The sequence below is a fragment of the Schistocerca americana genome, chromosome 4, assembly GCF_021461395.2.
Source record: "Schistocerca americana isolate TAMUIC-IGC-003095 chromosome 4, iqSchAmer2.1, whole genome shotgun sequence".
NCBI lineage: Eukaryota > Metazoa > Arthropoda > Insecta > Orthoptera > Acrididae > Schistocerca > Schistocerca americana.
The window spans coordinates 426770806-426787658 of record NC_060122.1 but is presented as its reverse complement, the minus strand read 5'-3'; the positions used below and the strand labels follow the sequence as shown (position 1 = coordinate 426787658).

Sequence of the window (16853 nt, the reverse complement as noted above, 5' to 3'; positions counted from 1 at the left end):
TTAAAATACGTAATGACAAAATTTTCAAAACTACAAGCACAATCTGCTGCATGTTGATGGCTTTGTTATGTGTAAGTATACTATCACTAAATCTGGATATAGCCATTAAAGTAATTCAGAACCTGTTCTGAGACCAAATAAAGTTAGCATATTTCTTTTCTAACAAGAAGCATCTGTAATTTATTTTTAACTAGGTAGGTCATCTGGGCATTTTATTTTGTACTCATGATTCATTTAGTTGACATTAAGTACATTTATTTCATTTGTTAATTTGATGAAATGGAATAGATGGAGAAATGTGTGTTATTGTAAATGCTTTGTTTATGCCAGATCCTTATTACACTTGTGTTCAGAAAAAACAAAACACCTAGAACGGCTAGAAACAGGATGTTCATATTCACAGGACATGTACATTAGTTTATTCTACAGATATGATTAGCACTGGAACCATGTAGGCCTGCAGGTTCAAGGTCAACAATGATATCGTGAGGCTACACCATCGCTGATAAAATGTACCTGCAGCTCCCGTTGTCACTATAAACTGAAGGTAATGGATCAGTGTGACTTGAGCAGTGTGGGATCCGTACCAGGTCGGGTTGACGGAGGAGATAGAGAAGATCCAAAGAAGAGCGGCGCGTTTCGTCACTGGGTTATTTGGTAACCGTGATAGCGTTACGGAGATGTTTAATAAACTCAAGTGGCAGACTCTGCAAGAGAGGCGCTCTGTGTCGCGGTGTATCTTGCTCGCCAGGTTTCGAGAGGGTGCGTTTCTGGATGAGGTATCGAATATATTGCTTCCCCCTACTTATACTTCCCGAGGAGATCACGAATGTAAAATTAGAGAGATTAGAGCGCGCACGGAGGCTTTCAGACAGTCGTTCTTCCCGCGAACCATACGCGACTGGAATAGGAAAGGGAGGTAATGACAGTGGCACGTAAAGTGCCCTCCGCCACACACCGTTGGGTGGCTTGCGGAGTATCAATGTAGATGTAGATGTAGACATACTGTCAAATCAGTGAGTTTGAAAGAAGGAGCATTACTGGGATGAGAGCAAGTGATGCATTATCCGGGATGCTCTTGTGGGACGAAGTTTTTCGGCAGTGCAATGGGTGTATGCAGAATGGTTCTCAGAAGGTGAAAGAACACAACAAGATGAGTCAGGTCACACCACCCAGACCACCTGCTGAGAAGATTGACACGCCATCTGAATGGCATTGAGAACAGATCTGCATCCTGCTCAGCTGTGACACAACAGTGGAACAGTGTAATACACCGCACAGTCTCACGGGTGACAGTGAGTCGACGTTTATTATGGCATGGGTTATGTGTGTATCATCCACTTCCCTGGCTACCTTTGACTTATGTGCCGAAACATACAAGATGGCAATGGTGCTTGGAACGATGTCACTGGGGACACGAAAGGCATCTGTTTGAAAATGATGGCCACATTTTGGTTCGCCGCAGACAGGGGGAGCAGAATATCAGTGACTGTATTCGCACAAGACATAGAGCGCCAACTTAAGGCCTTATGTTGTGGGGTGCTATTGGGTACAACCATAAATCAAAGTTAGTGCTTGTCCAGGGCTCTGTTAAAAGTGTGACCCACATGAATGACACCCTGCGACCTGTAGCCATATCCGTTCTGCACAACACCCCAGACGCCTTTTTCAGCAAGACAATGCAGACCCCATGTTAATGCATGAACACGTGCCTTCTTGGTGTCTCAGGATGTCAGTCTTTTGCCCCAACCTGACAGATCACCAGACTTGTCGCCAATCAAATATATGTGAGATATGGTGAAACGACAGATGCAGCACTGTGACCCAATGCCAATCACCACAGGTGAACTTTGTAACCAGGTGAATGCAGCATGTATGGCCATACCACACGATGCCATTTGCGCCCTATATGCATCGATGCCATCATGCATGGAAAGAGTTATCACGGCCCATGGTGGATCCTGCGACTACTAGGCAACAGGACACACACTAAACTGAGGTGACTGAAATACAAGTCATTTCTGCAGAACATTCTAATATACAGGTGCTGTGAATATGAACGTCCTACCTCCAATCGTTCAAGGTGTTCTTTCTTTCCTGAATATGTGTGTATGTAATACTGATAAGCTATTAATTATTTAGGAAAAATATTTCAGATATTTTCTGCAAAATAGCTTTCCGTGTTTCTCATAGATTTTGTATTAAACATGGAATTCTACTGACAGGACGTGGTATCCAAGTTTGGATGTTTGTAATCTGACAATAAAGATTTATGTACTCTTACTATGACGTGAAGAATCGGGGCTAGGTAGTAAAGACGTCAGCGAACCATTCTAAAGGCTGGACTTCTTGAATTTTTCGTCAGATAGAATATTCATCTTCTTTAGAGTGTGCATACAAAAGGTGATGGAGCTTTCTAAAGGCTACTTATTATAATCACGTAATACTACGACAGATGGAACCCAACAAAAGTTAATAACATCAATAGCTTTCACATGAATGCTTTCTTCAGAGTGTGCATACAAAAGGTGATGGAGCTTTCTAAAGGCTACTTATTATAATCACGTAATACTACGACAGATGGAACCCAACAAAAGTTAATAACATCAATAGCTTTCACATGAATGCTCTAACTTGAAGAAAAAAAAATCCTGTTTTTTAAGCTGCTTTTAACGTTATCACTACTTCCAGAGTCTGATGACGAAGGATTGGCTACAATTAGATTGTTCTAACCGTGAGAGCTGATAGTGTACCTTATAAAATGTTACTTTAAGACTAGTGAAGGCCTTTAGACCTACATACACCTTTCTCATGCACCCCACAATGCAATACTTCAACAATATAAGGCAACTACTAGTCGGCCAGCCGAAGTATGTCCACAATGTGCTACATGAACATTTATCCATATTGTGGTACGTGAACATTCTCGTAAATGTATGGGCTTGGCCACGCCCTTCTATCAGTAACGTTCTGAATACTGATGCACAAGACACATTTGGCAGTTACTAGAACTCCCATGTATTCACCAAAGACTTTAATTATGTGTTAAATCTGTACCAAGCAAAGTTTTTGTAATCTGTCCACCTATAAAAGGGTCTCGATCATCTTAGGTACTTATCCGATGATTTTTGCTCTCGGTGTATCCTTGTTTGCCATTACCATCCTAAATGCGTAGAAGTGCTTTACTGGATCTCTAAAAAAGTACTGATGATAAAAATATGGATTGAATGTTTTTGTATTAACGTAACTGTATACTATAGTAAATTTACTGCTGCTGTTCTCAAAACGTACCTTTCACGAAGACATTCCTCCTCTGGGGGATCCCCGCATGTGCAGCACTTCCTGCGAACACCAGAATGGCTAGTTAACTTATGCACATGTCTGCTGCTGTCTAATCCCATTATGTGTATGTCACTAAAGCAACGACGAAAACCAAAGTACAAAAATGTTAACGTGACGGTAAATGCAAGGAAGAACACATAACACTATTTAAACGACAAATTCTAAGACATTGAGGACTATAACGTCTAAGTAATATTAGTTGTTAAAATGTTTTGTAAATTGAAAGGTATATGACAACAATTAAACAGTAGGAGCAACGGTGAGTTTAACTTTTAAATGTCACATTCCTAACACACACACACACACACACACACACACACACAAAGAAAAAAAAAAAACAAAAAGAAAAAAAAAGTTAAATTCCCCACGTATATTAAAAACTTCTAGTGCTTTAATAAGAGTATAAGCCGAATGTTGTTATTTCTAAAATAAATTTAGCTGTGCTCTTGCGGTAGATCAACGGTATGGTGACAGTTTTCTTCCATTCGGCGATTACTGCTAGGTCTGCAGCAATCTGATACATAATTTAAAATACTGAGACGGCCACTCGCAGATATATCTAAACTCGAAACTGTAGTGAGTCAACTGATTTAACTGAACAAATGAATGGAGTCGACGCAGCGAATGGCAGCAATAAGATACGATGATACTCAATCCTATCAGCATTTTTTATTTGCCCCAATCTCCTTTATTCATATGGCAAGCAGCTATACTTGAGATTTCACGTGTTAGGTTTATTTTATAGGATTTGGATTCCCCATGGAGGTATAACGTGGGGAGATTCCCCGTGGAGGTGTAACATAGGGAGACGTCATGACGTCACACACTTGAAACCGATGTCTGCCACTTTAGTAGTCCCAAACATTAGCTTCGGGCGGACGTGTTTTGATAAAAAATATTCACCTTGCATCATTTACAGGTATACTAGTTGTTCTGATTATGGTCTTAAGTGTAGAGGAATCACATTTCATTCGTAATTGTACTCGTTCAAGCAATAATTTCTTTTACATACATGAATTTTAGTTGCGCAGGTTACTGCTACTGTGGTGGTTTTATTTTTGTAATTTGGCTTTAGATTTTACGGCAAGAGGAGCGCGCTCTGACTGAACGCTGTGTAAACTGTCTAGACGTAACAAAATATGTTGTCGGCATTTCGGAACAGGACATAGACAAAACTTTAAGGAAAAAACATTAAGGAAAATGCTGAATTACGAAACCAGCCTCTTTACATTATATACTTCGTTTACTGTTTATGTAAAACTTGTAACAAAAAGAAAGTTACATTAAACAGGCATCGTGTTACTGGATCAAAATATGCCGTTAAAAACACGAAACCTTCTGAAAAAGCCTCCCTGAGACTGTGTTAGTCACGAAAGCACTGTGATAATTACTATTTAAAACTGTTGCTTGGACACAACAGAAATTAAGAACTAGCAATTGTAAATAGTAGTCTGCTAATGTTTGGAGCCTACTAACAAGACAGTGCCGGCTTCAAAACAATGTACTACTTAAACCTGAGGCGCACCCCCCGTTATTATACCTCCGTGGGTTTCCCCTTCCAAGAGGGTTCAGTATGTGGATACTTCTTCTACATCTACATCTACATACATACTCCGCAATCCACCATACGGTGCGTGGCGAAGGGTACCTCGTATCACAACTAGCTGTTCCACTCCAAAACAGAACGAGGGAAAAATGACTGCCTATATGCCTCTGTACGAGCCCAATCTCTCTTATCTTTGTGGTCTTTCCGCGAAATATAAGTTGGTGGCAGTAAAATTGTACTGCAGTCAGCCTCAAATGCTGGTTCTCTAAATTTCCTCAGTAGCTATTCACGAAAAGAACGCCTCGATTCACGAAAAGAACGCCTCCTTTCCTCCAGAGACTCCTACCCAAGTTCCTAAAGCATTTCCGTAACACTCGCGTGATGATCAAACCTACCCGTAGCTGGAAGGAACGCTGGATGAAGCAGGTTAATGAAAGGCGCAAATAATCCAGCGATATCAAATCGAGTTCTTTAACAATGTCGTATGCTTAGTAACGGATGTTTCGCATGCTTAGTAATGGATGTTTCACTACAGGGCCAGATCAGGCGCACAGTTTTAGGCATGGGGCTCGGCTGTGGCCTCTGGTGCCCGCAAGGCAGTCAGCGTGTTAATTAGGTGTGAGAGAGAACTAAATCATCTTGTATAATTTCCATATTTCTCTTGTTAAAAACCTTCTCTTCATGCTATACTGGATTACACAATTTATCTGTTACCTCATTTCATATTAAAGTTTCTCTTAAAATAGCTCTGAATGTCTACGCAAATGGGGCCCACGCAGTGAGGACTTGCGGCCTTTCCGTTCTCCTTCTATGTATACATACTACAGGAGTCCTGTCCTGGACTCCTGCAGTCGTCAGAAGAGAGAGGGACGGGATGCAGTGATGGGAACCTCGCTACGTTCAAAAGCCCCAAGAAAACATCACTGGAAATAACACATTTATTAGGCAGCAACAGAGAAATGTCTTCGAAAGCACCAAGCCACAGCCAAGTCGGCAGTGTTGCGGCCTCGTCAGCAGAAAGGACCGGTATGCATTTGACTTGCAGTTCTGCTAGTGCTGCGAAGCGTCGGTTGTCGGCTGTTACACCACGGAGTAGATGTCGAATCGTGGACGCCAGCAGCCTCCAACTCTACGAATATATCTCCAAAGTGCTATCATTGACGTCGAAGGATTGCGCCGAGGGTTCACTCCCCCAGGTCCACCTGAAGTAATCGCTGACCTGCAGAGGCTGGCTCTCAGGCCAGGAGCCTGCAGCATCAGTGTCGGCCTCAAGAATGGGATAGGCGGCAACACAGGCCCTCCCTCTGAAGGGCGGCTGATTGACAGTGTCCTGGTCACATAGGTCATGCCTCCAGCAGGCCTACAGGATGACGGCAGACCCCGCGTCGCATCAGCATTGCCTCGAAGTTGTCCAGTGCATCTGGCAGCTGTAGCAACGTCCTTCCAGTCAGACCGGTGACCCCACAGACGATTGAAGACAGCTAGAAATGCCGAGGGCGGACCTCTGTAGCCTTCAAATAGTTCAAATGGCTCTGAGCACTATGGGACTTAACATCTGAGGTCATCAGTCCCTTAGAACTACTTAAACCTAACTAAGATCACACACATCCATGCCCGAGGAAGGATTCGAACCTGCGGCCGTAGCGGTCGTGCGGTTCCAAACTGAAGCGCCTAGAACCGCTCGGCCACACCGGCCGGCTCCGTAGCCTTCCCTCTAACTGTATAGCTGCAACTGACACAAGGGCTGATGGTACGCACTGTCATCAGTCCGCACTCTGCGATCAGAGGCGCGCGGGATTAGCCTAGCGGTCTGAGGCGCTGCAGTCATGGACTGTGCGGCTGGTCCCGGCGGAGGTTCGAGCCCTCCCTCGGGCATGGGTGTGTGTGTTCGTTATTAGGGTAATTTTGGTTAAATAGTGTGTAAACTTAGGGACTGATGACCTTCGTAGTTAAGTCCTATGAGATTTCACACACATTTGAACATTTTTTTCTGCGATCAGTCATTTCTTGTGGGGTATTGATACTGGTGCTTCCCGTGCACTCTGCGGCAGTGGCGATGGCAATGAAATCGTGCGTCGTGGTTTTTCCTCGCAGTCAGCTCTCCTGGTGAGAACAGTATTTCGCAACTTGCACATTTCAGAGGCTCTTTTCTTTTGGCATAGCACATGAATACTTACTGTTGCGTTGTGCTTAGGCCTCCTTACTACACTGTGCTTTGTCACGGTAGCTCCCGGCTTCCGTTGTCATTATGCTTCGCTTGCAGACTTGGGCGCTCTGTCGTTTCCCCGTGCTCCAGTAGTTTCAGTGTCTGCCACACCTCGTTCAGCATTTCCCCCTAGCTGGCACTCTATTGCAGGCGGTTCGGCTTCCGCGACCTGCCAGGGTAGAACTTGCGTCGAATTTTTTTTGGTGTCCGCCTGGGGTGTAACAATACGTACCCCGCAAACGAGTTGTATGTTTGCGGCAGTAGGAGCGTTCTGCAGTCTGTTTCAAAAGCCACTACTTTCTTACAACGTTTCACGAAAAGAACTTTCGCATGTTGATAGAACCTACCGGTAACAAATCTAACAGCACGGCTCTGAACTGAAACTAGCTACAATTACTTCCCATTAAAAAATAAATTAAGTAACATTCTCAGACAGGTTGTTTCGCCCTCAATGTAGAATGTGGGAAAAGAAACATAAAAACTTACAAAATAACAATATTTGTTGTTGCAACATAAAATACTGAGTGTGTTTGATTTTAACGCGTCTTAGATATAGAAATGGAGAAAAAGATCTCGTGTCAGCCGCGAGTAAAATTTAATACAGGTATAAGAGTGGAGTAATATGAGAGGACTTTAACAAATATAAGCTATACAGTCCCATGAACTTCACTTGGACACCCACTTACAATCAGAAATGTGCAATAATTACCCAAGCTTGTGATTGGTGTGGCAGAATTTATCCGAAGCGCTATTGAGAGCTGAAGTCATTGTAGATTTAAGAATGAGAATGCACAAGGACCACTTACGACATTCACTGAATCGCTAACATTGCATAGTAGTAAGCTGCTCACTGATTATGACGGGACAGTTCTGATATTTTATCCGTTATTTTGGCAATGTATCAATGTGAAAGGCGCTAATGAGTACTAAATCGAGAACTGTCAGTCCCTTATTATGAAACTGCAATCTTCCCTGTTGCACTGTAATGTGAGACGTCCTTAAACACAATACACGTGAACAGAGAATTGCCGGCCGCGGTGGTATAGCGGTTCTAGGCGCTCAGTCCGGAACCGCGCGACTGCTACGGTCGCAGGTTCGACTCCTGCCTCGGGCATGGATGTGTGTGATGTCCTTAGCTTAGTTAGGTTTAAGTAGTTCTAAGTTCTAGGGGACTGATGACCACAGATGTTAAGTCCCATAGTGCTCAGAGCCATTTGAACCATTTTTGAGCAGAGAATTACTGTTGCACACGAAGTTAATTTCGTAAAAACTTCTTTCTTCTCTTTACCTCATTCATCCTCAGTCTCTCTAGTCTACTATTTTCATTCAGTCTTTCGTCGTCTATTCGTATAGTCATTGCCACTCAATACAAAAATTTGTGGGAACTTGGTATCTCCACAAGGAAATTCACTTATCATCGAATACTTTTGGATTTGTAGCTGTAATATCATGTTATTGTTATTTTCCCTCAAAACACACAGTAAATAAATTCACTTATCATCGAATACTTTTGGATTTGTAGCTGTAATATCATGTTATTGCTATTTTCCCTCAAAACACAGAGTAATTAAAAAGTAACAGAGTTAAAAGTCAGTAATTCGAAAAAAATGGCAAACAGGGCGATACAGCTTGCACCTCAACGTTCAGAGAAATAAGATTCTTTTTTCATTCGCTTTAATAACGAAAAGCTTTAGTACGTTTTAGTATCACTTTTCACTGCTGATTGTCGCATAGTGATTTGTGCTATGCCTTATTACAGTTCGCAACGTAGCTATGGCCACAGATGTTCATTGTGGCATTAGTCCTGACAGGAGCTGTCAGACAAGGCCCGTAGCTATACAGTAGTGCACAGGCCTTTTATTGTTTTTTCTGACTCATTTTGGTGGAAACCGAATTCCAACATGAAATCGTACATTACCAACGGCATCAAAATGTGGGATCAGAGATCCTGTAAATCATTTGTACAGGAAATAATGATTAAGGAAATGGTCACTGCAGATGGTAGCAATTCCTGGGCAGAGTTTGCAGTTTGTTCGGACTCTCTTTCTTGAAGAATATTACACTACTAGCTGGTTGCTGGTCCTTTATACAGCCTGAACAATACGGATTTAGCGTCTCGCAGCGTTCAACTGTAATCGCTGGCGTTGTTCAGATTCTTCTACTGGAGAAGTTACTCTTGCGTAACCAAACAGAAACGTTTAATGAGAGATGGGATTGATTGAGGAGATCGAGTACCACGGCGTCTCCGTTTACTCGACCTTAATCCCTTACATTTCAGGCTATGACGACATTGAATGACATTGGTGCACTTCACACCATTCAAGAAGATCCAAACGTTTCAGGAGTTGTGTCCCAAGCGGGTAGTCAAATCCGAGAGCAGTCAGGTGCGTTCGCACGAATTCGTGATTCTTTGAGAAGGGAGGCTGTGATTTATAAGAAATGTATGCTAGCCCCAGTTAGGGTCCCCAGTACTATCAACAGACGGATACCGTTCATGGTGCAGAATGGTCGATATCTCAACAAACTTTTTCTCCGGGCATAAGTTCACAGCATTTATTTCAAGTTCTGACCCAGTACTAGCTCCTGTAAAAATATGGTGTGCAGTTATTAAACACCCCGTACGAAGACGACATCAAGAGTTCGGGAAGCAAAAAGTGTGGTCTTCTTTTATCAGCAAACGCATTTTGTAAGACACCGCAATCCAGCAACCATAGGTCATCTCTAAATATAACAATCATGGTCCCGTCCCATTGTTTTCCTTTCCTTTTTTCTCTAATTGCCCATAATGTATTAAACATACGCAATAATTGCCAACAATTGTTGCAGTAAGCCTAGAAAGATAAAATGGGTAAGCTTCCAAACAACTTTATTTTTAAAAACCTTGAAATAACTGGTTTTAGAAATAGGTTTTTTCCGCTTGTTCCTCAACGATTGAAGAAGCACAACAAACGCAGATGAACGTTGTGTAGCAAATTATCTTGAGAGCCTGTCATGTGTTTGTAACGTCCCCACAGAAAATACCCTCTACCACGCACCAATTAATCATTGTCAATCAAACCATCCACATTCATTCACTTTGGCAAAGTATCTGATCTGATTTTCTCGTAACATATGCGGCGACAGCTAGAGACGCCAAAGTAATTTCTAGCGCGTTTATTCTTTGAAATAACAGAATGCATATATGCATTCTCCATGGTTGTTAGAGTGGTAACTAGGACAACTTCTGGAGTAGGGATTGAGGGATTGACGTATTTCTGAGAGATACATATTCTGATTTTCTTCTCGCTAAATCGAGCGAATTAACTTGTGTGCCACTAGCGGTTTGTTTGAATAGAAAGAGAGTGTAAACGGAAAATAATTGAGACGTGGAATCACTGGAGATCTGGACATGTAATGGAGATGGATTTAATACACAGTTTCCTTCATAAATAAGGTTTGTGACTTTTTGTTCCGGAGTGAATGAACGAATGAGTTTTTTTTTCTGAACCATTTGATGATCACGTTGGCCCTGTAATTAGTGGGGAAGTTTCAGCTGTGTCGAAGAGAGCCTGCAATCACTGAGTCTGTGTTAAATCGTCCAAAAAGGCTTCGTACACATCTGGAATTCGCAATCTTTCGTAAAAGGAACAAATTGTCCACACGATTGATTCTCCCGACTGAATACAGTGTTTAACAGTAATAATAAATGTAAAGATCTTTTACAGCAAGCCAGCTGCTGATTACCAAGACGAAGGACTCCACCAAAGATCCTATTTGGCTGATTTCACGTAATAAAATATTATAATAAAAACTGTAGATAGATAAAGGAGAGAAAAAGAGAGAGCGAATGAAAATAGAGATAATATTAATAATCCTCCATTATTATAACTTTTCGCCTGTCGTATCACGGATCAGCCAAGACACGGGAGGCCCTTACATTACTGTATAGATTTATGTGTGAAGGTGAAAGGGTCTTAAAGACAACAGATACACGTCTATACAGACAAGACATTACACAAAGTTAGCGGCTAACTGCATTCATCATCTATTCATAGAGGAAGAGACAACTTAATATTATTAGCTTGTTAAATGTTGTCAATAATGGGATGAGTCACTTGGCCATTAAACACCAAAGAAGTTGGATGTTTCTTATAGTGGTTGTCGAATAAGTGTGCTCCATATTGAACTGAACAAAATGTTCAAAACGGTAATAAGCCTACAGCAGATAGGCAAAATATTGTGAACAGTGGTAGTAATGGGATGGTTATGTTTGACGGTCAAGAAGAACACATGCTGATGATGCTGTGGTGTACGGGAAGGTGTCGTCATTGAGTAACTGTAGGAGGATACAAGATGACTTGGACAGGATTTGTGATTGGTGTAAAGAATGGCAGCTAACTCTAAATATAGATAAATGTAAATTAATGCAGATAAATAGGAAAAAGAATCCCGTAATGTTTGAATACTCCATTAGTAGTGTAGCGCTTGACACAGTCACGTCGATTAAATATTTGGGCGTAATATTGCAAGTCGATATGAAGTGGGACAAGCATGTAATGGCAGTTGTGGGGAAGGCGGATAGTCGTCTTCGGTTGATTGGTGGAATTTTGGGAAGATGTGGTTCATCTGTAAAGGAGACCGCTTATAAAACACTAATACGACCTATTCTTGAGTACTGCTCGAGCGTTTGGGATCCCTATCAGATCGGATTGAGGGAGGACATAGAAGCAATTCAGAGGCGGGCTGCTAGATTTGTTACTGGTAGGTTTGATCATCACGCGAGTGTTACGGAAATGCTTCAGGAACTCGGGTGGGAGTCTTTGGAGGAAAGGAGGGGTTCTTTTCGTGAATCGCTACTGAGGAAATTTAGAGAACCAGCATTTGAGGCGCCGGCCGCGGTGGTCTAGCGGTTCTAGGCGGTCAGTCCGGAACCGCGCGACTGCTACGGTTGCAGGTTCGAATCCTGCCTCGGGCATGGATGTATGTGATGTCCTTAGGTTAGTTAGGTTTAAGTAGTTCTAAGTTCTAGGGGACTGATGACCACAGATGTTTAGTCCCATAGTGCTCAGAGCCATTTGAACCAGCCAGTATTTGAGGCTGACTGCAGTACAATTTTACTGCCGACAACTTATATTTCGCGGAAACACCACAAAGATAAGATAAGAGAGATTAGGGCTCGTACAGAGGCATATAGGCAGTTATTTTTCCCTCGTTGTGTTTGGGAGTGGAACAGGGAGAGAAGATGCTAGTTGTAGTACGAGGCACACTCCGCCACGCACCGTATGGTGGATTGCGGAGAATGTATGTAGATGTAGAAGGCTCGTGTCGCGCTAGACTGTGCGTGTTCAGTACGGACTAGGCATCAGTACTAATTGTTTACGAGTAGTGCACACTTCACATTTGCATTCGAAGGCCGAGCTCGCTGTGCAATGAAAGACCTAACAGAGAGATTGGGGAGGTCCGATTAGCTGAAGCATCCAAGTAACCAAGACAGGCAACTTATTGAATACACGTGCTTCTCTTGCAGCGGGGGTGTCAAATCTATAAATGTAGAAAAATTCGCATGAAGCCTACCTACTACAAGGTCTCTACGGGGCTTAAACTATGCAGTTTTGTTGGACTTCGGATGCGGATTATAAAACATCCGAGTTAATGGCATACACAACTGCAGAAATTTATTACATTTACACAATTGTGACTGTGGCCAGATTGTCTTGAAATGTGAGGCACTCGCGAAACAAAGGAAGGGCCACTGTGACCCTCACACGTCAGACTGTCACTTCCCACGGCCAATTCACTGACCGGTCAATTTCTATTGACTTCCGAACTCCTTCCCGTTGTAAGGGGGACGCTGCGCGGACTCATCGTCGCTTTGAGGCAGCACCACGTGCTGTCCTGCTCTATATAACAATCAGCTTTCAATATGGCATCGTAACCTTATGCTGCGACAGAAGAGTTTGCAATGATCTCTTAGTGTACGGAAGTTATAACAAAAGGGGCAGTGAATCCTTACTACACTGACCGTTTGATCCTAAAGTGTTCCCGCACACTTGCCTGTGTCTTGAAGCCATACTTACGTGAAGGTACACTTGCGATAAATAGAAGTGTGCTTCCCGTGCCAACAGGTCGTCTATAGACCAGGTCGTATTTTCTCCTTTGTCAAAAAATAATTTTGTATATTGTTAGCTTCCGAAGAGGTAGAGGTGCTGAATTTTGTCAAGATGGCTCTTGAGGTTATACTAAGTACCTGCTGCAAAGTCTCACAACAAACCCCATTTTTCTTAAATTTTCAGACGCAATTGATTTCTTACGTGCAGAAGCTGCCGCTTGTGCATCGGTTGTTGTTCGATCTCGCACAGAACTATAGTATAGTACATGTTCTGGGTCTACTGCTTCTCGCACGTGCAAGCGAACATTCTGCACATTCAGAATTTTTTATCTTGGCTGTCAGTGACGACCACAACGTTGATCTCTTTGCACTTTTAGTGAGCTGTACTGAACGACAGGAGCATAAAATTGCATTTGGTCCTTCAAAATTCCCGTGCAACAGCAAATTTAGACAATTCACAAAAAAACTCTGAACTATAAATGTTTAGTCACCCAAAATATGTGCCACGGCCTGCTAAAAGTAGTGCCTTCGAATTTTTTACGTAAAAACTCTTACAGATTTTTTAATTAAACGTACCTTATTATTATCCTTGTACATCTTTATTCTTCATGTCTACAAATTTGTCAATATAATCACCCTGGCGACGAACAAAATGGTTCAAATGGCTCTGAGCACTATGGGACTCAACTGCTGCGGTCATTAGTCCACTAGAACTTAGAACTAGTTAAACCTAACTAACCTAAGGACATCACACACATCCATGCCCGAGGCAGGATTTGAACCTGCGACCGTAGCGGTCTCGCGGTTCCAGACTGCAGCGCCAGAACCGCGCGGCCACTTCGGCCGGCGCGACGAACACGTTTCTCCCAACGAAGGGACGGGGTTTGTTGATACCATCACTGTACAATTGTTCGACTTTGTTGACTGAGTTACAACTCATCTCTGCTTGCACAGCCTCATCATTATCAAAGTGAAGTTCTCGAAGGTATTTTTTAAGTTTAGGAAAAATGAAAATCGGATGGGGCGAAGTTGGAACCGTATGGAGGATGATGGATGACAGTGAACCCAAGGCGTCGGTTTATTGCAGATGTCCCAGAGCTCGTGTGTGGCCTGGTATTGTTAAGCTACTGGAGAGGGTGCTCCAATAGCACGCTGTTTCTCTCGCACCCACATAGATACGATACATACTACCGTGATACACGCTACAATTTGGAACCATCTAGCGCAGACGGTTGCAAATACATGGACATAAAGAGTAAATACGTAAAATGTTAGTAACGTACTTTGTTCTATCTGGAAAGCTTCAATATTTTTCACTTGAAAAATTCGGGGGCATTATTTTCCAGCACATCTTCGTAGTAAAAAGTTAACAAAAATAGTTTTTGTCAATAAACTAACTAAACAATGGGCCAATTCAACGCCAGCTGTGGGTAAAAAACGGAACTACTCGGGTAAATACGTCCTTTTCATTCTAAAAATTCCACGAGTTTCTTTATCATTGTGTAAACGGTCGCGTGGGACTGCTGCCAAAACTTAATGAATTATTGGTTTTCAGTTCGTTCTTTCCTCTTCGTAAAAAAATCTATCATTATGCACTCTTTCGCTCAGTCTGCTGGAACAGAGAAGAATTTTATTTCGACGAATTATGAAATTATTTCCTAATTATGTCACAGAGACAACTTGCAAAGTGAAAATACATAAAAATATTGCGCCTAACGATATACACTGATGAGGAAAAATACTATGACCAGCTGTTCAACATCGTGTTGGTTTACCTTAGGAAAGTAATAGAGCAGCGCTTCGGTGAGTTATAGACCCGATACGTCCAAGGTAGGTTCCTGAGATACACCTGATCACCCCTATATAACGCGGTACTGACCACTAGATGCCATGAGAGGCGGACCTGCCAATATAAGAAGAGGCCGGGAGTATCGTATTGTCAATGCGGAAGTAGTAACAGTAGAAACTGTTGGTCAGGCGAGCTCCCTAATTTCGAACATGTCATCATTTAAAATTTTACTGGCACGTTTGCGTTAAAAATATCTTAAATGGTAAAACTCGCAAAAAATAAATAAAAATAAACAATGTTATATGTGACAGCTTAGCGGAGTGGTGTATAAAACCTTTACCATTCGAGGAATTGATACGTTTCACAGTTCCAAGGGATATATTCACCCAGGAAACGTAAAATTTCACCGGGGAAAACATGTACCGGGTGATAAAAAAAAGTATAAATTTGAAAAATTAATAAAGCACGAAATAATGTAGATAGAGAGGTAAAAATTGACACACATGCTTGGAATGACACGGGGTTTTATCAGAACAAAAAAAAAAAAAAAAAAAAAAAAAAAAAAAAAAAAAAAAAAAAAAAAGGGTTCACAAAATGTCCGACAGATGGCGCTGGACAGCAAAACGTCAGTGACTACACATAACAATCGTGTATAAAAGGAGCTGTAATGAGAGAATCAGATGCGCCAGCTTTTATGTTGACGTTACCTGAAAAGGCGCATTTAGTGAAGCTGTATTATCGGAATGGGGAATGTGCTAGTTCAGCATTATGATCCTATCGCCATAGGTAATATGTTCAAATGTGTGTGAAATCTTATGGGACTTAACTGCTAAGGTCATCAGTCCCTAAGCTTACACACTACTTAACCTAAATTATCCTAAGGACAAACACACACACCCATGCCCGAGGGAGGACTCGAACCTCTGCCGGGACCAGCCGCACAGTCCATGACTGCTCGGCTAATCCCGCGCGGCCTTGCCATAGGAAGGAGATTCGAACGGCTAAAGGTCCGTTGACAAATGCAGCTGTGGCGAGAATGATTTCGAAGTTCGAAGCCACGGGTTGTTTACACGATAGACCCCGTAGTGGTCGACTGAGCACAAGGCGCGTAATTCTGCTGAGACAGTTCAGGAAGAAATGGAGACTGTAGCGGGTTCGTCTATGCACGGGGAAGTCAGCGCTCGTGCAGTCGCACGTCGCACCGGCACTGAGGCGTACCCTCCGATGTTATCCGTACAAAATCCATCGGCATCATGAACTGTTACCTGGCGATTTAACGAAGAGGAGGGCATTTACGGTGTGGGCGTTTCAAATAATGGCGGAAGATGACGATTGGTTGAGTAACGTGTTGTGGGCCGACGAAGCTCATTTCACGCTCCGAGTGTCTGTCAACGCCCTCAACAGCATGATTTGGGCTATCGAAAATCCTAGAACTGTCGTGGAAACTCCATTGCACGACGCGAAAGTCACGGTATGGGTTGGATTTACCACATCTACCGTTATCGGGCCTTTTTTCTTGGAGGAAATGCGTGATTCTGGTTTTGTAACTGCTACCGTGATGGATGAGAGGTACGCCGATATGTTACAAAATCGCATCATGAAATTATTTCTTAATTATGTCACACAGACAACTTGCAAAGAGAAAATACATAAAAATATTGCGCCTAACGATATACACTGATGAGGAAAAATACTATGACCAGCTGTTCAACAGCGTGTTGGTCAACCTTTGGAAAGCAATATAGCAGCCTGGCTGATAAACACCTGCTGGAACGTACGATATTTATGCAGGATGGCGCTCCACCCCATGTTGCTAGACGCATGAAAGATCTCTTGCGCGCGTTACACAATGTTTCAAATCCTTTTTGAGCGTTTGCATGAT

General features: G+C 42.5%; 1 protein-coding gene across 1 annotated transcript in view; it reads right to left on the bottom strand.

Annotated features, from left to right (window-relative positions):
- The window catches only part of LOC124614040, a 422676-nt gene that overhangs the window by 26970 nt on the left and 378853 nt on the right, over window positions 1-16853 (bottom strand). Inside the window, exon 6 of the mRNA XM_047142870.1 lies at window positions 3292-3342. Coding sequence (XP_046998826.1) covers window positions 3295-3342 — 48 coding nt within the window. The 3' untranslated portion in view covers window positions 3292-3294. The remainder of the gene's footprint in view (window positions 1-3291; window positions 3343-16853) is intronic.